Here is a 24,288-nt window from a genome sequence, read left to right on the forward strand (position 1 = left end):
TTGTCAGTGTACGAGGACCGCCTCCCCATGAACGCTTTGTCAGCAGCTTGACACAAGCCAGCAGGATGAAGGGGCAGCTTGGTTGGCTAGAGCAGCGGAAAAGGACGAAAGGAGCTGGGTAGAAGTTGCAGGAGCAGACGATGACTGCAGTTTGCGTCCGACTCTGTTTGCATTCAGCTGTGGCAAATATTTAGACGCCATTCGACCTCCTGCATCCAAATGGTGAAATGTTTAAATGACTAGAAACAAAAAAGCCCAAACACTTCGCAGCTTAATTTGCATGTTGCATGTAATTTACCATGCGTGGGCGTTGCCGCACAAATTGAATAGAAAAAGCAAACGTGCTGTATTGCCATTGTCGGTGGCCGAAGAAGCCCCCTTCTTCCTTTCAACGTGAACTTGGGTCCTTCGACGGCTTAGCCGATTAGCTATGCAATTGGGGGGCGGGCGGCAAAAGGCGAACGGCGAACGGCAACCGCGAGTCATTGCAATGCAATTATCCAAACGCCTGTGCAAACAAGCCAACGGAAAGCGGGGAAAAGCAGGGAAAAGCAGGGAAAGCACCATGCGATTTTGGTGAGATTACACGCGCTGGCCGCCCATAAAAGCGAAACATTTTCGGGGCGTGTATTATTAGCCACTGATGGCTAAAATAAGTGCTGTGTCTGAAATGGCTGAGGATTATTAGGGCTTTCTAGAACAAGTCAAATATAGACTGTAGTCTATTTTCGTTTAGATGCCACAGGTACAGTTTTGGGTACAGTTGTGTTCAAAAGGTGTGTTTTATAGTGTTGCTCTACAACAGTGGTTGGCATAAATGTAACTGAAATCAGGGCGATTTTCCAAAATCAGAGCCCACATAGATTTACTCGAAACGGACACATGGCATGGTAATAAATTTACCATCTGCTTTCGAGGGCGTGTCCAAAGCAGTTCCGCCGCCCACAGATTTCTGTGGTCATGCAATCCTGGCAGCCATTAGCGGAATATGGCTAAGATGACGCCCACACGCAAAAGCACATAGCAATTTGCGTGTGATGTGCAGGAAAGCATTCGAGTATCGAAGCCACACACGCAGCCCTCAAGCAGTGCAAGCAGTGGAAGCAGTGCAGCTGGCAAGCTAGAAACCAGTCCGTATGACAACTCATCTATGGTAATTGCCAACAATGGTTGGCAACCAAAAGTTCAAAGACCCCCAGCACACACACACACACACGCACACACACTCGCACACACACACACACACACACTCGCACACACAATTGTCATAAAGTTCGCCCCTCCTTGTGGACTAATTAAAGTTCTTCCCAGTTTTATTATCTCCACCACACACAATCCTGCACAAACGACCATGGCAATGCCACTTTTCGGCCCTTTGGGCCTTGTCCAGCTTCAAATGCCAGTGAGACGAACAGTGAGCAATCGTAGCCCGTATTGCACAGGAAAGTACAATGAAGTTGATGACAATGATATAAGTACGTCGTACTTCATTAATATAGAATATCCAAATCGCATGCATGCGCTTGCCGCCTGACCAGAAATCATCCGCTGGCAACTGTTGCTGCACGGCGACACACACATGTTGCGTCACTTGCAGCAGAAATTATCCGCTGCTAATGAAATATTGGGTTTCGGCAACTTTCGCCATGATCTTATTACTCCAGCCAGAACTCAAGCCGTTGAGCTTCCAGCAACCCAGACGTAATTAACTCAGTGCCAGAACACAAGTGTGGTCCATTAAAGTCCGCTGCTCAAAAGGTAATTCGATAGTGGCACAATTCAATTAATTCGACTTCGGAGCGGATGCACTAGCATCTTTTGGCCCGACTAATTATGTCAATTTTCGCCAGACCCTGGTAGACAAAAAAACAAAAGTAAGAGTTTTCCGGCTTTGAGCACAGCTTATCCATGCCATGCCCGTATGGCACTTGGAAAACTGAACTAAGGTAAGACTAGAGACTTTTAAGTCACTGCAGTTTCCCTAATACGCTTGATATGCATTGCCTTGCATCGTTCTTGGTAGTAACAATAACAAGCCATGCCAAATGCCAAATGCTGACTTCAGAGGGAAGAGACGGAAAAACACTGCATCCCAGTCTATTTGCGACTAATGCGATTTTCTGGACGAGAAGCGGGACACTAAGCCGTTGGCAGTGGAAATCCTTCTCCACTTCACTGTGAAAATCCACTTAAAAGCTCCAAAGCCGCTATTAAAGTGGTTGGCAGCCAACTTGGCCATGTTCTCTAGCGTTTCCACACTCCAGGATCCGGTGATATGGTCGCGAAAGTTAATGAAATTAGCGCCGGCGGTTTTCATATTTTATGACTTTGTGCCATAATTAAAATGCAAATGTGTTTGATTAAAAGCCGCGTAGTGGAGCGCCAGCGGAGGGGATTCTGCAAGGGCGACTCCATTTTCAATTATATTGCCTAACGTGGACGAAAAGTACTTTTTCGAAATTTATCCAAACTTAGATAGCCATTTACATAGGTACGTGATTCACTTATAAATTTTATACAATTTACGCATTTCATATGCGTTGCTTAACCTGAACAGTTTCTAATAAAATAACTACAAGAACTAAGCATTCATTTGATATTTGATTATTTGGTTACAATTGGAAAAGAGCCTGGTAAAAAATGAATTTCGTACACCGACTTACCGAGACTCAGGTCGTAGGCGCATATGTAATCGGAAGTGGTGAACTGGTAAGTCAGTGTGGTCTTGCCCACTCCGGAGGCGCCGAGCATGGCAATTTTGTAGGCTGGAACATTGGGATCCCCGTCGATGACTTCGCCCGATGCCCCCGATGCGTTGCTACGAAGATACAGGCAATACGAATAACATTAATAAGCGAATCAGCGAGGCACAGTGGGCCAACCTCATACGTATGCAATCGAAATCAAAATGAATATATACATATTTATATGATAACTAATCTTCTGAACTATCAAATGGAGTAACAGAGTTAAAAAAAAATCAATAGCAAAACAATAAGTAAAATACCAATTAATGGGATTGTTGTCACTGTTCGGAGAAGGCGTCGTTTTCCTCGTCAATGAGATGGAAAACGCTTTGGCATTGTTACGATTCATCCCCATCTTGGGTTACCCGTCCCCAAACTCCAGACTCCAAGATGCCGTTGTTAATGGCAGCGGAAAGTGTTTGGTGTGGAAATTGTATGAAATTAGTCAGTCTATATAGACGCGAAAATGCCGCACGTTTCGCATTGTTGTCGCCATGTGAACTGTCATTTCATAAACAATTTATTGCCAGCCAGCCACTTTTGTTCGCCGAACACTGAACATTTGAACACTGAACATTTGAACATTGAACTCACCTATTGTGTCGATCCACGCCGCTGTTTGAGGTGCCGGTGGAAGTCACGGAGTTGATCGAACGTGACCTGCGGCTTCTGTTCCAGGAAAATACAAAAAGAAGAATAATAAATGGCTGACAAAAGTATCAGGGCTTTAGGAACTTGCCTCAGGGAATCGCCCAAATTGCAGATGCCATGGGAGGTGATGCTGAAGCTTCGCAGACGGTAGTAGGTCATGTCCGGATCACCGGCATGGATGGCCGAACGTCGCATCTCCGCCAGGCGGGGCTGCAAAGTAAAAGAAAATAGTAAAATTCAAAAAGAATGATAACATTTACAAAATAACGCATACGTCATGTGTCCTGCATCCTAGGCGTATACGCAATGTTACACGCATAAAAATAGCGCATACGCGCCGTTGACAAAGCGTACAAGCATTTTTCAATTACATTTTATAATGATAAGTACCATAAAGCCCACAACTGATGCCCCTGCACAGATATTTTATATCTCTTAAGCCTTTACAAATGGAAAACATACGTCGAATTTAAGACACCTCCAGCAGTTTTGGGCCCGAAACGAGTAGCGAGCACAAAGTACCGGCTCCTGTTTCCTGCCAATTGCAGGGCGGTTGCCCCCGATGGGCTTACGGGACACACATATTTGCGGTTGGCCTTTTGGGCAATGGTGGCACAAAAGTTTCTGCACTTTTTCGGCTCCCTTGGGGGTTTCAGCCTTTCTGGTTTTATTCCTTTTTTTTTTGTTTGCTTGCAGGCGACGGAAGTAGCAGTGAAGTGTGAATGGATGTGGGCCTGCAGTCGACAAGTTTGCTCTTTTTTTTTGTTTGGTGTCGAGTGCGACGCACACTTGACACTATTAGGCATTTAATGCTGAGCCCCGGACTCTGGGCAAAAAATACCCGTCATTTCGCCGGTGCGACCCATCAATGTGCAATGTGCTTGCCATTGATACCATTTGAAGGTTTTCCCGCTCACTTTGATTGCAACCAGCGCCCATTGAAGAGAAATTGCAATTTCCAGACGGCGCATCTCTGTATAAGGTTCTGTGCCGGAAAATGTGAAAACTTCGGGTCAATGACCCCCGGTTGGCCCACTTTCTTGCCGCTTTGAGTCCCTTGCGACAATGGCAGGTGCAGATATTCCAGGTGGCACGTAGTTTGCGCAGCACGCGTTGCACAATTTTCACTCGAGTAATTTCACAAACTAATTACATTAGCTGCACCGACTAGACAAGTGCAAGTCCTCGGCCGAGGAAGCGTGGGGATTATGAAGCCCACGGCCGCCACCGCAGCCATAAATCCACAATAATGGCACACAGCCAAAGGGACAACTGGATGAGTCGACCTTTATGCACCTTATTGAATATTTATAGAGCTCGGAAGTGACAAAAAAAATGTCCAAACCAAATGGCGTGAGTCATTTTGCAAATGTGGAAATGATTGAAATCAGTTTTTTGTTCAGTGAAACTATTTTCAGCGTCTAGGGAATGCCTGGATACACAAAATGTCTATATACATAGTATATATATATGTATATATATGGTGGAAGTGCACTCAACTTGCCAGCTGATTGTTGCGATTTTTCAAGTGTGCCAAAAACGATACATGAAGACACAAGACACAAGTGGGCCTGGATCTGGCCACCAGGGGGATGGTCGTTGGCAGTTGGGGGCCTGATAAGCTTGGCAGCCAGGCCCGAAAAAAAAAGCTCAGGCAGCCAATGACCCGGGAGCGGGATGGCCAAGAGCAGAGCCATGTATCAAATGCTTACTCATGCTGAATGCTGCAAACTTGGCCGAGTCGCACAGCCACACAGAAGTAGACTCCCCCTGATACATGTGTAATCTTCGGTTTGTTCGTCTGGAGCACAGATCAAGCTTTTCTTTCGACTATTAAGCATATTTCAGCGCTGAGTGTGGAGTGCTAATGGCTGTCCTTAAACGACTTTTGTTCCCCGGTCCGAGTTTCAATTACTTGTCGTCCCATGTCGTTGCGATAATCCCCATGAGCTTGCCTGGCTGGACTGACTGAATTGGACTATGCAATTGCCATTTGCTGAATTTGAGCAAAAAATAAATAGTTTCCATGACTGGCCAGTTTTGTGGAAGCTTGGGATAATCGTGACTTGAATGTTTTATATCGCATCCGACGATTGAGTTTAAATACTACTTGTTTATAAGTCATTTGTCAGAAATATAATTATATTGTCTGCTAAGTGTTGTAGCTACTTTGGAATATTACTCACCCTTCTACTCTCCGCCGGCATGCTGGATGTCCTTAAGCGTTGTCGCTCCGTCATCGGCTTGCCGGACTGGGTGGCCAGGACGACGGAGGAGGCCAGTTCGGCGATGGCGGTGCCGGATGTGCTGGCCCCCGAGGACTCGCCTACGCCTCGTTCCCGCTTCATGGGCAAATGGGTGGGCAGATGCTGTTGCTCCTGCTGCAGTTGCAACTGCAACAGTTGCTGCTGCTGCTTTTGCTGATTGCTGGGAATCATGGAGACCGGAGATGGGGAGTCGGTGGAGTCGCCATTGCCATCCGGTCCACTAGTCACCTCGGCGACAGCAGCCAAAGTGGTGCTGGAACCACCGAGAAACCCCAGGCCCACCGTCAAATTTAAGTTGTGTGAAGATCCGCCAGGTAAACCGCCACCGCCACCGCCAATGCCATCGGATCCCACAATTCCCGGCTTTCCGGCTTCACCGGTAGCGGGTACCTGGGAATTTAGCGATCCCACTGTGCCATACTGTGGTGACACAGCTCCAGATATGGCCTGCTGAAAGGTCAGGACTCCGGCTAGTGACATGCGATCCCTGGAAGCAGCAAGAAATACAAATGTTAATTGCAAATAATTGCTCTTGTTCCCCATTGGGTACTGAGTTATTTGAGTAGCTTAACTATAGATTTAAGTTCGAAAATGATAATTGCCCTCGGTGTATACCTGCATACGCAGTATGTGATTCAATGGTCATGGCTTGGCCTAAGGTTAATTGCGTTTCAGCTCATAATTAGGCAACTTAGCAGCGAGCTTGATGAAAACTGATTGAAAATTGCCCCAGACTCGCTGGCTTTTAGCGTAATTAGCCCAATTAGGGCGCACAGCGAATATTCAGCGAGAAAAATTAAACTCCCATTAAATTCAGAAAGGTCATACACGATGGTACTTGGATCAAACAGCAGTAGACGTACCCCAAAAGCTGATGCCTCATTCAGCAATAGCAAATACCTCTTAAATTGCAAAAAAAAAAAGGCGACTGACTTTAAGATTTTCATGGAAACTTCTGGCTTTGCTGGCGGGAAGCGATAGATGTGGCAAACTGTGAACTCATTAAAAAATTCCTCTTTTCGGGAATGGAATGTTGCTAAAGTGCACTTGTTTTTATTTTTTTTTAAGTTAAATGCAATTGTGTCTGAAGCTCTCACAAGCCATTTGCTAGTGAATTGTGAATGGAATAAAGCGTGAAGCATTTGAAAAGCCATTTGGCATTAAAACCAGCACAATTTCCATTTTGAACATAAAAAAAAAACCATTGGGCCAAGGTCGCGCTGGGAAGCCAAAGACAATGGCCAACAACTGTTGGCCCACAGGGTGGCGACGAGAGGTCACAGTTGAAGGCTCTAGGCGGTCGGGGTCACCTAATTAGGGTGGCCATTATCCTCTACCCACCTGCCGGCCCGCCCGCCTGGCATTGTTGCAAACTTTTTAATTATGATTTTTACTTGTTTATGACTGGACGCCTTCGAAGAGGACTTCTGCCCCCAGCTGCAGCTACTTTATCATCAGCTTAATCTTCCACGGAACTAAAGTTAAAAAGTTGTCGAAAGTCATCACAAATTGGTCTTCGAACAACTTTAGCCGAATACTGATTCGCAATCATGAAATAATTAACATAACGAACTTCGATACCAAACATGAACATTGAACTTAAACCGATAATTGTCAATTCCTATACCTGGCACTGCTGCTGTGCGAAATGCGCTGAAAATCATTGGAGTCGATTGGAGCTCCACCGATGCTATTCCGGGTGTACGTGTAATCCGAGTGCAAAAGATTTCCGGCTATAGATGAGGCGCGACGTCTGTTCAAAATCGGCGACTTCTGGGCACGCAGACTCTGCTATGAATGGTCATGGTATGGTGAAAAATAAAGAGACAAGTTGTATGGGGTTAGAGGTGTCGCTGAAAAATAACTTTGTGTTATAGAAATGTAAATATTTATTGCAGCACACACATTTAATTATTTAACTAATTAAAGCTTTAAAGTGTCTGTTTGGCTTCAAGCATGAATATGAGACCGCAATCCAATAACGATTGACATCAATATGAGACATTTACGCAAACAAACTTTGTGGCAATAAATAATAATAATAAATCGAACAACAACAATTGTACGTGAATAATAATATTTCAGCGATACTTACACGACTGCCAGTTGGATTTTGAGCCGCATTGACGAAATCGTTGAAGGTGGTGAGTGGCGGTACAATCTGAGGAGCAGGTTCCTCATCCAACTCCCACTCCGTATCGTAATCAAGCTCGGTGTCATCAGCGTACTGCTGATGCTGCTGCTGCTGGTGCTGCTGCTGCTGATACTGCTGCTGCTGCTGATGTTGCTGCTGATGTTGCAGCTGATGCTGCTGCTGATGCTGCAGCTGCTGCTGCTGATGCGACTGGTGCGGCTGATGCTGCTCGAACTGCAGCTCCTGATGCGGATCGTAGTGCAGCTGCTGCTGCATCTGCTGTTGTTCCATGGCCTGGTTATAGCCGTATGCAGATGCCGAGGTGCTCGGCCCCTGGTTGTAATAGCCACTCTGCTGTTGCACCCGCTGCAAGGCCGTCTCACGCGTGTGGTACGCCCCCTTGCCACTATGGGTGGGCGGTGTGGGCAGCAGGCGGTGCACCACGTGCACCCCGGGTGTCGGTAGCTGAACCTGCAGCACGGGCTGCTGGTTGCTAACCTGTGTATGGGCGTGTGCCTGATGAGCAACCATCACTTGGTGCTGCTGGTGGACACCTCCGCCTGGATGTTGCTGGTGGGTTACCTGTTGATGGGGCTGATGGGTCACCACTTGATGCTGCTGGTTGCCCAGTTGTTGATGCGTCGCCTGTTGATATTGCTGCTGCGTAACTCCTTGATGTTGCTGTACATTTACCTGTTGATGTTGCGCCTGCAGCATTGCCTTCTGCTGCTGCTGCTGCTGCGGCTGCTTGAGGATCGGCTTGAGGACATTGTAGGCCAGCTGGTGCGGAGCCGGCGAGGGCACGGGATTGTGGGTGCTGCTGCTTATGCTGTCGCTCTCGTCGCAGCTGGCATCTGAGCACCCGGACCGGAACCACGGGCAGCAATCAGGATAGAGTAAATAGAACGGCGGAAGTTTCATTACAATAAAAGCGAAGCCATTTTGTTAATAAAATACTCCAGTACAATAGTTACTGCTACCATTTCGGTATTCCTTAAAATTCAGATCCAGCCTAAAGTTGAATTGATCTAACAAGATTCCAAAGGCAATTACAGATTCATGCAAAATTGACACAAAATAGTTTGGGAAATTGCTGGGAAAATGGCAGAATCTCAGCAGTTGAGCGTAACAAGTCGTCTGTTAATTTCAAAATTGTCCCTCCATCGTCCAGTTGACTGAAACAAACCGCAACAATGTGGCCCAAACTAATGTGGCCAGTTCCACTGGGCCTTACATCCTTACATCCTACATCCTCTACGCTTTTCATCCTTATCTATGTTATATGGGAAAAATGTGGGCAGGGGACACCTGGGCCACCTGTGCCACCTGTTCCTATATCGCCTTTGCATTGTGTGTGTCTGTCTTCCCCAGGAATTATGTTTCCCAAGTTGAAGTCAAATATGAAAATGTTTTGCCAGAACCCAAAAAGCAAACTTTTTTCGAGACATTTCCCAACGACTGTTCTGTTTGCAAGCGTGTGAGTGTGTTTGCTTTCTGTTTACATGTTTATAGCCAAGCTTAAGTTTTCTTTGCTGTTTCCTTTTGTTGCTGGGCGAAAAAAGAAAAAAAAAAAATTAATAAACTTTGGCTCTTTGTGCGTCAGTGGGCGCCATAAAAATTGTCGGTTAGACCCGGAGCATCGCTTAAAATATGGCCACATATGACAGGCTAACAGACTCGACCTCAAAAATACTCAGTGTAATATTCATTCGATTTAAGGAAGTCCTGCCGCTCAAAAGTCACGACTAACAATGGTGTGGGCCTTGGCATTTCACAGAATATTTTATGAATATTCAAAAGCCAAAGAGAACAATTTTGATCAAGGACCAAATGAAACTCAAATAATCAACAGTTCAAATTAATAGTTTATAAGAAATGTCCAAAACATGTGGTTTAACAATTGGATGCGTTTCAAAGTGAACAATTTGCACATCAGGCTACATTCTCATTATTTTTTAATTTTCTCTGAGGAATATACCCAGAAAATTTCGTCCTTGTCCAATGGGTGGCCATAAAAATTGTTTTCAACATATTTATGATTAAATTTCACGGCCCCGAGTTTGCCTAGGAAACTTTCTGGGTGCTTTCTCTTAATTAGCGTGTGGCACATTTCTTCGTCGACAGAGCTTAAGAATTTTATGATGCTGCCATCGTTTAAATTTTGGCAACTGTAGCTAAGAGCTGGGGTGTCTATGAAATGGATTTCGGAAGACGGTATTGTGACCACTGGCAGTTCTTCAATCATTCGATTAATGAGCATGCCATTCGAAGCATTTGTCACTTGTCTATGTTCATTTGAGGGCATGATTTTAACCAGATTTAATTCCGTTGATCCCGCCGATTAATCATAACGTTCGAGAGGCTCTTTTCGGTTCAAACCTTTTTCAGCCGCATTCAGTCAAATTAATCACCATGAGGAGGCGCCCATCCATTACAGAAATGAGTCGCCGGTCCTTTTATCGAGGGGCTCGATTCAACAGTTTACCCAATGCAATTAAGTGGACAAAGGCAGAAAGTATCTTAAAGTTGGAATCCCTTCACCTGACAAACAGGCACACAACCACCCAAAAAAAGGAGCCGATTATCCATGTAACCCGTCAGTGTCGCCCGCCTCCATTTCGCCCCCCCAACAAAAAAAAGAGGGGAAAAAAAAAGAAAAAAGGCTTCAGGACAAGCGACGGGTAAATGTCGGACCTTTTTCGCTTTATACTCTTCATTTGCCACTTTTTAAGTTGATGTTTAATTTTCGTTTTTGGGCTCCCTTCCGGATCGTTCCTTTTTTTTTCTTTTTTTTTTTTGCCCCATTCTTTATTTTGCCTCTTTGGTGCGGCCTTGACTTATCCGTTTTATTATTTAAAGCGAGTTTAAAGCGCATTTACCAGCAGCAAATGGAAGGGGTAGATCCTTCGGGCTACTTTATCCATTTGCCCAATATCCGCATTTCGTGGATTCGCACGTCGCTGGCTGACACAGATACAAAATTCAACTTAAAGTGTATTTTCCAGCTGAATTTTCGAGAAGATGATTGCAATATACACAAGCAGCCATTGCCAGAGTTTCCTTAACGACATTTTCGGATTAAATGAAAACACTTTTTAAAGTCAAGTGGCTGAAGCTAATGCCCTGAGCAGATTTCTAGCCAAATTAAATTAAGTTAAAGAGCTTTCTTTATGTCAACTTGGGCGGCATTCGGTTAATATTTTTCCACTTACCGTCACCTGCGGCTAACATCAATGAAAACGGTTGAGTTTTTAAACACTAGCTAGCCAGCTGGAAAATGAACCAACGAGTGTACAATAAAATGGACTAAATTCAAGTAGAATGTGCATTCAACAAAAATGGCAAATTTGTCAGCTAGTGTAGTGTCTGGAGCAAAGTACCAAAGTGCTTCGTACGGACGGACGCAAAGGACTCAACTCCTCGGGACTTGTCCCTTAACTTGTTGTCAGGTGCCACAAAACAGCCGCAATTGCATCAATGTGGCAGCCACCGCAACGATGGCAAGGCAAAAGGAAGTTGCGATCTGGCAGGTGACTTGCGGCCTCGTTAGCCGGAGTCTGCAGCCCGGGAACCGGAGTGCTGGAGAGCTGGAGAGCCGAAGAACCGGAGAACCGGAGCATGGACCACAAAGCACGGAGAACGAAGTGTGCCCCATGTCATTGTCAACGTAAAGAGTCACTTTGTGCCCGGAAAACAAGTCCAGGCAGCAGTCTTAATTAACCTGCCAGCCGATGGCCGTGCAGCATGCAAACAGGCAGCTCGTTCTGCAATTGGGGCCACCGCCCATGGCACGCACTTCCGACTTGCGCACTTCGTGGCAGGACATGCTCCTTGAAAGGCTTCGTCCACTTCGTCCGCCCGTTTTTGCTGCCCAGTAACCCAGTGACTAATTCCCTAATCAAGAGCCAGCCCCTGCAGCGCCTGCATTTCCGTGGCGATAATCCAGATGGCCGAGATTTTCTATTTTTGGCCCGCTGTGGGAAAGGTTTGCATTGCGTGCGCTTTTCATTGCGCTTTACAGCACTGTCAAGCGATAAGCAGTGCGGATACTTAATCAAGAAGAAAGAGCATTTCTATTTTAAAATTTTGCCTTTATGCTATGTAAATTTATAGTTTTTAAAACCACTATTCGAAACATACACATACTTTAACTATGCATAAAATATACATATACATATATCTTGTAAAAACTCACCGAAATCGAAGGCCCTTTCGAGGATGACCGACCCACGTTTCTCCTGCCGCTCCTGTCGCTCCTGCAGATCCTTGTTCTTCGAGGCTGCCAGCTCGGCGGAAGTGAAGGTGCTCGTCTTGTCGATGGACTTTCCCTTCGGCGTCGGTGGTAGCATATATCCACCAGAATAGCCCTTCAGGTAGTTCGCCCCACAATTGTCCTCGCCATCGGGTCCAGAACGGGCAGCCTTGCCACTGCCGCAAACGCACTCGCAACAGGCCATAGTTACGTGTTTCTGTCCAGAGCCGAGTTGCTGATTCTTGAGCTGCTGCTGGAGCTGTTGGAGGCCATCTGCGAAATTGTCATGGTGCAGGGAACAGTACTTGATGTGACCGCAATGAAATTCACCATCGACTCCAACGAAGAGTGCGCATCCACGATCCACCGACGAGTTGGTCGCCTTCAGAGCGGGCTTCAGGTTTGACTTTGCGGGCGAAGGATACACGTTCTGGCCACCGCATCCAGCTCCGCCACCACCGCCGCCGCCACCTCCGTCCACAGTTCCAGTGCCAGTGCCACCAGGCAAGGTCAAGTCCAGGACGCTGCCACTGCTGCTCGAGCTGACATTCGGTGCAAGGGTCACGGGTCCCAGGCCCAGGGCATTTAAGCCATTGCTACTCAGAGTGGTCAGCGATCCTCGCGAGCGATTCCTCCGCAATGAATTGACCCGGTTGGTGGTGGTCGAGAAACTTACATTGCGATTCGCATAAAGGTCAACGCTGCTGCCACTGCCGCTGCGACTGCGCGACTGAAAGACGCGCTGCTGCAGGCATACAAACAGTAGTATATCGTCATCAATTCATGTACATGCCACATCTCATCTCACCTGTTGGGCGCCTTGGTGTTGCTGCTGCTGCTGATGCTGCTGCTGTTGCTGCTGCTGCTGCTGATGATGATGATGATGATTCTGGATCTGCTGCTGGTACTGCCGCTCGGTGCGACCCCTTCGATCGGAGCGGTCGCCGCCGCTGTGACTCCGCATGCTGCCACCGTACCGCTGCCGCTGGGGCTGCACGGGGCTGTTCTGGCGCGGAATCACCTAGGAAAGTGCGGGAAAAAACAAACGAAAGGAGGGAAAGGGAAATGATTAATATGCAATTGCAATATGCCAGGACATGTGCGCTGTCGTAAAGTCGTACGAAAAGTTGTGGACATGGGTCGCGGGCTACCTTATCCTCCAGCAGATTGGCAAAGAGACCCACATGATCCTCGTCTTCGTTCATCATGGCAAAGAAGTTCTTGAATGTGTCCGGAAACGAGGCCGGAAACTGGCCACGTGCCTCCAACTTGGTATCCATGTCGCGTCAACAACTCTGCTCAATTTATTTTTTTATATATTTTTTCTTTCTCCTTCTCACTCTATCCCTCTGTTTTTTTCTTCAATTTTTTCTTTTATGAACAACTTTTTTTTTTTTTTTTGATCCGTCGTCATCGCAAACCAAGTAACATGCAAGAAGAGAACAGGCATCAAGGTTAGAGTGGGACAGCGAAAGCGAAAGCGATAGGTAGTGGACAACTTATAATAAATAAAATAAATGTTAATTCAAAACTTTTTTAATTCATCGCAGCCCAGAGATCTGTGAAACCTAAGGAAATTCCTCATGCAAATGCAGGCCTATTCTAGCGAATGTGCAGCTTAGAATTATTCCTATTCAAATGGAAATATGCCGCATATATATTGTTAATCCTCGCAGGTTTCAAAACCACAATACTACCCGCAAATAAATAAAACTCTGTTCCTTTTGTACAAACAATCATTCAGCAGTCGCAATCCATACTCCATACCGTTTATAGGGTCGGTCTTCGAGATTTAGATTAAGGCCAACACACAAGTTTCCCCAGTTGTTGAACCTTAATTGAAAGCGAACTTCTTTCAAGCGCAACTCAAGGGTAAGTAAGCGGGTGGAAAATGGGAAATGGGCGGTGGTGGTATAGCACCGTCGATATACTTAGCATACTTTTTGGGCACCCCTTCGCCCCATCGCAACCCAACCCACCCAACTCCCCATTCAACTTCCACTTCATCTTGGGCTTTTCCTCCGCGGCCTCTTCACACTCTTTTTCCGAGCGGCTAAATTTGAAAAGTTATCAGACCGCCGCGTCTCGCAAAACTGATGTTCAAGTTGTTGACGTTGGAGGTGTCACTCCAATGTGTGTATACATAATATATATTCACCCCGGAACAGATATATACCCCCATCACGAGAACTTTACGAAAAAGCAGGGAACAAAAACTTATTTAATGGCGGCTTTTTTTTTTTTTTTTTTTGCCGAACTGGACGCTGAACGACTTATTCAACTTTTATGCTTTGCAAATGGACTAAACCCGCCGCCTCTACTGTCCAAAACCAAAAAAGTATTCCGTCTGCCATGTAAATGAGGTGCAGATGTGCGTCCCACAAAAAAAAATGAGGAAACAAAAACATTGTCACTTTGAAACTTTTGCCAAATTCGTTTAGCCCATTTCAACGCGCCTCCGAATTTCGTAGTTTTAAAGAGTAAAAACGCAGGCAAAGTCGAAATTTAACCATTTTGTTAGTTTCACTGCCAGTTAGTTGCTTTGAGAATTGAGTTAGTTCCGCTATTCAATTGCACATCGACTGACTCAACAAGTCGCCTTTGTTCTAGGGGCGTGACCATTATGCTTCGCTGGCGCTGTGGGCGTGGCCAGTGCCGTCTAGACTGGAGTGCCAAGCCCAAGATACCCGACCACGATGGGGTCATTGGTCGCGGATACCGATTAATTGCAAGCCAACAAGTTACTCGGCTCCAATGCAAACACACTTGAAAAAGTGCAGTGCCAGGTGATGCGGAGTATGTTACAAATAAAAATCAAATAAATATCTAAAACGAAGCGTTAATAATTGATCACATAACTACAAAGTTGTCAGGTGGAATATCGTGAAATTTCAAAATTATTTCGAGTGTTTGGGTGAAAGTATGCGCTCGCCTAATGAGGGGATTTCCTAACTTAATCCGCTTTACGAAAGCGTTTGATCTAACCGCTGACGGGCTGTAGTAATAACGAATAACCATAATGCCCTCTAATTTTCCACTGCAGCTCGAATTTGCTGCCAATTTGCAGTGGGAAAAGTTTTTAATGGTCGGTGGGGTGGGTCAAACCCAACAACCCAACAAACCCCGCGGAAGAACCGCCCTTTGGCAATTTGCGAGGCGTCAGCGGAAGCAAAGCAGCCCCCATTTCCCTTCAATTTTTGCTTTTTTATTCGGTCTTCTTTTTGTTTTTTTTTTTCTTTTTTATTCGCTCATACTGGGCTGCAAAACAAGGAGAAAAAAGTTAGCCTCTTTCGTCAAGTCCCCAGCTCAACCATGTCAAGTGGGAACCTGGCCCAGACTCTCGCGTCGGGCTTATTAAAAAGCTGCGGACACAGTGAATGGCTCTTTGGGGGAGTGTAGGTGGGTGCACAGAGAGAAATATCGTCCAGCTTGAGTGCACACTATCAGAAATCCAACGAAAACTTTAAACTACTATCGATCGACACTTTGAATAATCCTACATATGTGGAACGTATGTAAGTTGTTGTATATTTTACACCCATTGGTTATACAAATTATTCGTCTCTGTGTGGCAAAAAAAAAAAATGTAATAAGGGTATAGGCTAGGGTTTTTGCAAAAGCGTTTAGTGTCCTCAAATGATTGTCGGAAACAAGGACAGCGTTTTGAAAAAATATGAGCATACCTCAAATGCAGTGCCGTCCCGTCCTGTCTCGGTGGCCTAGTATCCATATCCCAAGATTCCACATCCCTGCAGCCTTTTTAATTAGCAAACCGTATGTAAATTGTAAATTCCCTCAAACGAAGGAGAAGGCTTCTGAATTGAGATTTCTGCTGGCAGCAGCATATTATTCTCTGTCTTATGGTTTATTCAGTCATATATGTATGTATGTATATGTATGTGCATATGTATTTTAAGGGAACGTGAAGTTGAAGGCGTTTATCGAGCCAAAACGGCAACGTGCCCCAATTTCGGTAGCAAACGCACTTCCCTTGTCTCGCCTATCCATCATTTTGGTTAGGCGCACAGTCGCGGTTACCATATTAGTGAAATCTTGTTAAAAGTATAAAGTATAAGTTGAATTCCTGATTAAATACAAGCGTTACTTACTTCAGTTTCTGCATTGACTCTAAGATACGTATATGTACATATGCAGTTGCCTGAGGTTTAATTCATGTTTAATATACAATCGCCGGAATATAGCAAAACCAAAGACAATTATATTACACTGGCTGAAACCCAGTTGTATGATGCGCATACGAGGACTCGAGTTTGTTCATAAATTTATGGCCTGCCCAAATAGGTAGGCTACGAAACGGCAAATGAACCACAGCCTGCGGCCAAAGAGGGGGGTCAAAATATGTGTAAAAGGGTCGAAAAGGGGTTGCAGAATGGGGAGCAGCGTGAGAAGCGAACCAATTGAGGGCTCCTAGAACAAGGGCAGTAATATGAAACGATGGCATAGGTACGGGGCCAAGAAGATGTTGCAGCCGCCTGGCTTTCTGGAGGTTAAGTGCCAGCCCCGAATGAAACTAGGTTCTTGCGGTTGGCTAAGGACCTGTAACTAAGGTCAATGCAAGTGCAGCATAACTTTAAAACTGCCATATACATAACACATATCGTTTATTGATATTAAACTGCAAAATATCATCAAAAGCGGTCGCTGCAACATCTTTGGTTCAAGCTAGTTGCAAGCTTCAAGATTTGCGTAGTGAAAAACTGAACCATTCATTGCACGTGGTTTAAAAGTCAAATATACTTATAAAGTTTATATGTAGCCAGTGACAGGCCAGCAGTTCATTGACACATTCGACTGCAGCTGCTTAAATATTCATTTCCCTAAATAATTTCACGGTTTGCCAATCAATTCTAGTGGCAAATAAACCACCTTTTTTTTCCATTTTTCCCTTTCGAATTCCAACCATTTCCCAGCACTTGAATACTGAAGACTGTGAGTGTGTATACACAACACTAGAGGTTTGTCAACTTTTCATTTTTAATCTCGTGCACTGGTAAAATACTGACAATACTGTGACAATCGATTCGCGTTTCATTTTTCAACAAACAAAAATGTCGCAGTTGGGTGAGAAGTTAAAATAATTATTTCGAAAAGCAGAGATTCAGTATATGCATTGTAAAAAATGTCCTTTAATGTTACATAAATTTTTGTAATTTGCAGCGTTTCTCAAAAGATCCCTTGACTTTTGTACGAACCCAAAACCCCACTTTAACCTCTAATTTTCGGAATCGAAACTTTTCCGCTGATTGTTTGCATAGGTCGCGACAGTATCCGAGTTCTTTGATGGAACGATCCCATCGGACGCTGATAATTTATACCTAGCTGACCCAAAAACGAGAGGTCGCAAAGAAACGTCTTCGAGTGGGGGAAAAAATACAAAAAAAAAGCCAAAAAAAAAAGGGCAACTGGACGTGGAGTGGTACTTGGACATTGGACGTTGCGCTGGGCAACAAACTAACACAAAACATAAAACTGGCCAAAGGGAACCAGAAATAAATAAGAAGGCGCATGAAATTGGATTTGCACAACTACAACACATGGCGGGAAAGTGGACAAGGTGCGGGAAAGTGTAAGGAAAATGAATGGGCTCCATCGGAATGAATGAAATGAATGAATGGGGCAAAGGGAGCGGACAGCAGGGGTCTGAACCTTATAAATGTTTAAGCAAAACCTCTTCCCCCCAGCTATTTCACATCTACCGTCTACCGAAAAGGAAAAACAGGGTAAAAATTATGAAGGAGAAAAGAATAACAGAAAACCAGCAAGAGGCACTACGCACACATTTTCCCAGGGAAATGCCATACACAAGGAAAAATCGAATGATTTTTTACAAAGAAAATCTGTCATTAATATACATACAAATCAATTCAGAAACATCATTGGGGCTTAACTACCGAACTATAAAGCATCATCATCATAACATATAATACTTCATCTACAATATTTTATTTCCGATTTTGAAATTTATTGTATATCACTGGTGATCACTTGAAAGCCACATAAACTATTGCATTTCTCAGAGTGCTGCCCCTCGCACGCTTGAGCTTTTCTATGAATTTGTTTCCTCCTTTTACATTTGCTCGTCATTCGACTGAGACAAAGAGCTCGAAGCTGGGAACTGGGAACTGGGAGCTGGATACTGGATGCTGGATGCTGGATGCTGGATATTTATCCAGTGAGAAGGCCACTTGCGGCATGTTGATCTAGCTGTTAAGGCGTTTGTAATGACAGGGATAAAGTTTTATGACAACAGCCACCGGGCAGTGAAAGTTTGGCTTTCACCTTCCACTGATTTCTCGGTTGGTATTCAGGACTTCGTATCCTTAACCCACCCACATAATCCAGATGTTCGGTAGATGGTACTGGCACTGGCCTGCAGCCAACTGGGCAATCAACGAACCTTTTATGCCATAACATTTGAGATTTGAGTCGAGCCAAAGCAAATGCATGAGCATAGGTTAACTTTTGGTGCCCACAAATCGAGATGAGTAAATAAACAGTCTGCGAACGGTTTCAATGCCAAGTTGGGCAACTGGGATAGCCATTTTGAACAAATATGTGGATTCAGGACATATTAAGTTTGCCACAGTCCAATGGTATGGAAATTGTGTCAAAGACTCGGGCCCGTTTTATGCATGAACCGAAATCAAAGGAGTACGTAATAACTGTGATCCGAGCATAATGTTGACTCTGACCAAATGACGTTTGAATGATTCTCTTTTGCGACCCATTGCTATTTTTAACGTAAAGGCAATTTTCGCGTTCATGTTACAAATATGCATGTTAACTGAATTCAATCAGCCATATTAGTTGGTAGCATATTTCGGGGTTTTCATTAGAAATAACAGAAATGATTTCGCTCGAAGATACAGCTTTCATTTGTTACGCTTTTTATTTTATTGCAATTTACAACTTTTGCTGCAACTTTACAATTCCATTTGCCATTGTGCAAAAAGGCCAAACAATACCATTGCTTTTCTCCTCTTGAACAAAGGATAAACAAAAAGAGGCACCGAATTCCCCGGATCGAATGCAATAAATCAAATAGGGGCCATTATAATGAGACTATCAGAAATATGCAAAACGGAGCAAATAAATTCGCAAATTAAACTACAATATAATGCAACCGATTGGCCAGGAAGTAGATACTTTGACTCGCATTTATTTACGGATGCTTCCGTTTTATGGCTCCTATTATTGCCTTCACTGTTGGTGACCCCGATATATTGTCCCGACAGCCCCAAGTGGGTCACCGAGGCTAGAAATAGAAGTACAACGGACGTAGTTACATATAACCGGAAGCAAATCTCTCATTCGAATCTTATAGGTTATTTGCCTACGTACGTAAGTTAAAGAACATAAAGGTGAATATGTGTACATATAGCAATAAAGTCCCACTTCAAGCCACGGAAGTTCGCCTTCTGAGAAGTGCATCTTCTCTATTGCTAAAGCATCTCAAAATCACTTTCCACTCTGCCATTCAATTCCAATTAATCAGACGCTAATTGGAGCCCATTGCCGATATTAATTGATTCCGCTACAGACACTTCGGTTTGGATGGGGCGCATTAAGATGCCTCTGGATGTAATTGAACACATGGACGGGCGTGAAACACATGAAAAGCCAGTGAGGGATGATAAATAGTTTGCCGTGCAGCTTCAATGGCTTCGCGGGTCGTTAATTGGTTGGCCGGACAGCACTTTAATTGCGACTTCTAGAATCCCTATATTACCCATTAAATTGTTAGTTAACTACACATTTCATCTTTCTTAGTACCTGTTGCTAAAATTTGAACTGCAAACAATGCAATCCCAACGCGTAACGAAGTATAGTTGCAGCTAAACAATAGAAGAATAGGTAACAAGCAGAGTGTGGTGTAGTGTCGTGTAGTGCAGCGTAGTGTTGTGCAGTGTAGTGCAGCGTAGTTTGGGGCAACATTGAAATCGGGGAACCCCATGCCGATAAATCACGGCGAACTGACCGACTGGATCAGATTGCAATGTATACCAGTTCGCCGGGGAAATCTTTCTCTTTTCGCCATCTTAATGCATTCGAGACACGGTTGATTGACTGCCAAGCACATTGAATAATCCAAAAGAGCGACGGCGAACACAAAAGCCAACCAAAGTGTTGATTGCAAAATTTATCCCCATGCATTTCGTATTCCCTTCAATCCGGCTGAGAAGTTCGCCGATGGGAATGGGAACGAAACTGGTATTGCGATTGGGATTGAGAGCGGGAGCGGGAGCGGGCTGAGTCTATAGCCTCTGCGGTATGCCCATCCGCCCAGCGGGTTGGCCACGAATGGGGTGTGTAATCAGTTGTCAGGCATCTGTCAGGCCATTGGCGCCCCAGCCAAAAGCCAAAACCTGTCACCCGGGGGCTTCATCACTGTCAACTTGCTGGCTGGATCATTATCGCGACGTTCCCGCCGCCAATTTCTATGCAAAAAGGGGAATTTTATTTATTCGCAAGCAACCAAACCAGCGCCAGGCGATGTTCCAAAAAAAACGGATAGTTTTATTCATTTGCGCAGTTACTAGCCAATAAGCTTCAAATGGGAAACAGGAAACACTAACTTCTAGGAACGTTTTACAACAATCAAGGTGTCACACAGATTAGTATATGTAGGTCTAATATATTTCGAATTTCTAAATTTCTTCTAAGCCCACCACCACCACGCTCACTTCGAAGGCTTGAGATATTTTTAATTAAAATTAATTTCACATAATGAAGTGCACCAGTTGAAGTGCCAACTGCGTGAGGATTTTTGGGGGGACCAGAGGACTGCGGACTGCGGACTGCAGTAGGTAGGTAGGTGAAACATTTCAAGCGACTGTCAGGCTGGCGTGCCACTTCATTTGTACACTTTGCCACCCACATTCTCCGCCCACTTTCCGCCAGTCACCATCCACTGCCACCCAAAGCCACCCCAACGGCATTTAAATACCAGCAACATCAGCCACGTTGCATTTTAGCTCCGACTCCCGGTTTACTTTTATTGCACGCAACAATTTCGTGCACATTTCCCCAGAGTGCACTTAAAAAAAAATCAGATATCTGTGGAAAAATGCATATGCATTAGGGAGAGTCATAGTAATTATTTAAAAACTACACAACAAGTACATCGTACCAAAAAAAAAAACCCAAAAGATTGGCAATAAAGTCCAAGCCTTTCACACATAATTATTTTTGTTTGCAAAACTAGACCAGAGATTTTAGAAAAAGGTTTTTTCTTTGGTGTAGAAGATGGGCGACGAATAATGCCGACAGCTCGCCTGGACGCTTTCCTTTCGAGCGGGGAAATGGGAAATGGAAGCCGAGGGTCGGCCGAAGAGGAACGGGAATGCGGCAACAAAGCCTCGCTCCTTCGAATCAACTTAGCCGCAATGCGCCTCCAGGTGCTCAACATTGTGTCCCACCATTGCCGGTACGAAGCCAAGGATGCGGCAGATGGCTGTCTTCCTGGTGCCGCTTTGATCCGCCAAGTACGTTGAGCCCGGGACACTGACACTGGCAAAATCCATAAGGACCAACGAGAGCAGCCGGAAACGGTTCATGCAAATGATTCAGCCCTTGAGGGTCCGCCAACTGTATACATACTTGGAGGGTCCGCTCAATTGTTAAAAAAAAAAGTGAACCTTTTCGCAAAGGGTAGCAAATTTCCAGGGTATATGCTCAAATGCATTTTAAATCAATATTCCAACGAACATTTAATATTAATTTTCTTCATTCAAATTGAAAGATAAATTACGTATGTAACTCTAATACCTTTAACAACAGAGATAGTCTGCAGACATTTGGTAGTACAAGTATATACATATATGTATATGGAAAGGAAAATATGTATCACAGAAATGAGACCATTAGTCCTCGTTTTGATTGGTTGCTTTCGGGACGCAAAATGATTTTGTATTATTACTTTGCATGACACACATTAAACATTATTACACTTTTATTTTAGCTTGTTTTTCACTCGCTCCTGCTGTCCCTGCTGTCAAAAAATTGGATCATTAATCACCATTAAACTAGACCAATGCGACGCCTACGGGGTTTTCTTTTTTTTTTTTGGTTTTGTTCTTCCCTTTGTTTGGTTAGAGAGCGAGTACAGTTGGTTTAAATCACAGGGATAGCATATTGAAGGACCAGTGAGATTAACGAATTATGATTTATTGCGCTGTGTAGTTGGTCATTGTTTGGACCATGTGGTAGTCGCTCAGCCTCCTTGGTTTTGCTAAACCGGCCAAAAACATATATCCGCACTTAGCCAAAATGTGCAGTGACACTTCAGAGCAAACTGATTATTAGCAGGAACTTTCCGTCAAAACCCTTGACGTGAAATTTGCCAATTTACAATACCACATCGCAAGGCAGAGAAGTATTATATTGTGAAGTGCAAGTCTTATTGCCGAGACAAGTGGCTTGTACTTTGTCAATTTACATTTGCAAGTCTGCAAAGTGGATAGCATGCATGCGGAAAGCGACTAGAGAGCGCTGAAACATTTATGGAATCAATAATTAGTCAGAAAAGTTTTACGCCCCTCAATTAAACAAACAGAAAAAATGTATAAAGCATTAGTTTTGGCAAAAACTGCATTGTTAAGCGCCTTTAAGCTGAAGCTGCATTTTTTTCCGCAGCTTATTGCTTTTGGCGCAACTGTACTTTTGCACGCACAAAAAGTGTCATTAGAAAATGTCAAGGAATCTATCGTTATCGCTGTAATCGGTTCGAGTTAGGGTTGCTCCCTCTACCCAACTCCCGTTTTTCTCATTGATTCGGCTTTAAGGACTAAGCCCGTCACAATATCAACAGCTGCGAGGAAGTAACTTTAATTATTGATTTTTATTCGGCTGCCGCAGGACGACGAGGACGTGGAACCGCGTCTTTCCACGTCCTCGTCGTCGACAAGACGGTTAAGTATGGCGGCTGATGTATCTGGGTGCGTGCTGCCGGCGACACATTTTTATTATAGTGCTGCTTTACCTTAATTACATTAAATCGATATTTCCCGTGTGTGTGTGTGTTTGTGTACAAGGTGGCTCGGATGAAATGAAGCTGCAAATGGAGTCCCAAGTGAAGAGAGCTTAGCCGCAAAAATGAAAAAAAAAAACAAAAAAAAAAGATAATGTGAATGCTGCCTTTTCATTTGGTTTGCAATTTATGCACCCACACTCATATTTAATTCAGTTGGCAGGCAGGGCAACAAACAAGCTGCTCCTGTTGATTAGTTTAGACGCTTTTGTGAAAGCTGCCACCACCCCGGGCGGAATTGTAAATATCAGACAGATGGACGGTGGAATTTAAATAGGCCTCTATTAAAATTCGGTGAGTCCTGCCGAATCGAAATGCGAGGCGGATTTTGTGGTGTGTAATCAGAGTAAACAAAAGAGCGTGAATAATACCGAAATCAGCAATGTACATACATATACAATAGAAGTAGCCATGATTTTAATCACATTTTCGTTGCGTGCCTAGCCAAAGTTGTCACTCAAAAATGTTTGTTTCCAATGGAATGGAAGTGGTTTTCATTTTCCACATAAAACCATACACACATGTCATATTGGTTGAGCCGGGCCACGATTGAGTTATTTTCGTAATAATTGAAATTAATAATTATACAACGAATGTGCTGGTTTTTCGGAACTAGCAAATGCCTGCCACTGACAGATAAACAATTTGTAATTATAAAAATTCCCACGAACACAACGTTTTTTTTTCGCTTTCGGTTTTTCTGCCATAGACCATCGACAATTATTTCTATCCGACTATCTCTACCTTGGCACCTTTGCACTTCATTAGAGTTTTCGATACAATTTTTGTTTTTTTTTTAACACATTTTCCACTTCGCTGCCGTTGGCTGTCACAGGATATTCATTTTCTTACCTACACGTTTTCGCACTTCGCTTCGATTGGGCACACGAACTTGTAAAATCGCTACCTGTCACATTCATATTTCAATTTACAGCGAATCCCCCGCCGAAATGTCATCGCCAATCTGTGTAACAGGTGTTAAAATGATTTTAATTGAGGCACAAATGGCATTTATCAACTGAGTTCACAGCCAATGTTGACAGCTCGCAAAGGGTTGATCACAGAGACCAAATCGCACTGACTGATGATTTGCAATGGTTTTCACACCTCGGATGTCCAGTGAATAACTATTAACCGGAACCCACGCAAATAGGCAAATACGCAAAATACAGTTTCAAAATACGAAA

The 24,288-nt window shown here is 44.2% G+C and overlaps 1 protein-coding gene across 4 annotated transcripts in view; it reads right to left on the bottom strand.

The window, feature by feature from the left end:
• The window catches only part of CG42541 (uncharacterized protein), a 39,082-nt gene that overhangs the window by 6,948 nt on the left and 7,846 nt on the right, over positions 1-24,288 (bottom strand). Inside the window, exons 2-11 of one of the 4 annotated variants that reach the window (NM_001272296.1) lie at positions 13,203-13,435; positions 12,860-13,072; positions 12,382-12,796; positions 11,995-12,324; positions 7,761-8,653; positions 7,293-7,456; positions 5,585-6,152; positions 3,487-3,608; positions 3,342-3,416; positions 2,664-2,818 (exon numbers count right to left, since the gene is read on the bottom strand). In NM_001272296.1, the coding sequence (NP_001259225.1) occupies positions 2,664-2,818; positions 3,342-3,416; positions 3,487-3,608; positions 5,585-6,152; positions 7,293-7,456; positions 7,761-8,653; positions 11,995-12,324; positions 12,382-12,796; positions 12,860-13,072; positions 13,203-13,331 (3,064 nt within the window). In that variant the 5' untranslated portion in view covers positions 13,332-13,435. Of the gene's footprint in view, positions 1-2,663; positions 2,819-3,341; positions 3,417-3,486; positions 3,609-5,584; positions 6,153-7,292; positions 7,457-7,760; positions 8,654-11,994; positions 12,797-12,859; positions 13,073-13,202; positions 13,436-24,288 lie in introns of all 4 variants that reach the window. The other 3 variants (NM_001272295.1, NM_001038740.3, NM_206622.4) reach the window with 3 other exon arrangements.

This window comes from Drosophila melanogaster, chromosome X (genome assembly GCF_000001215.4).
Source record: "Drosophila melanogaster chromosome X".
Lineage (NCBI taxonomy): Eukaryota > Metazoa > Arthropoda > Insecta > Diptera > Drosophilidae > Drosophila > Drosophila melanogaster.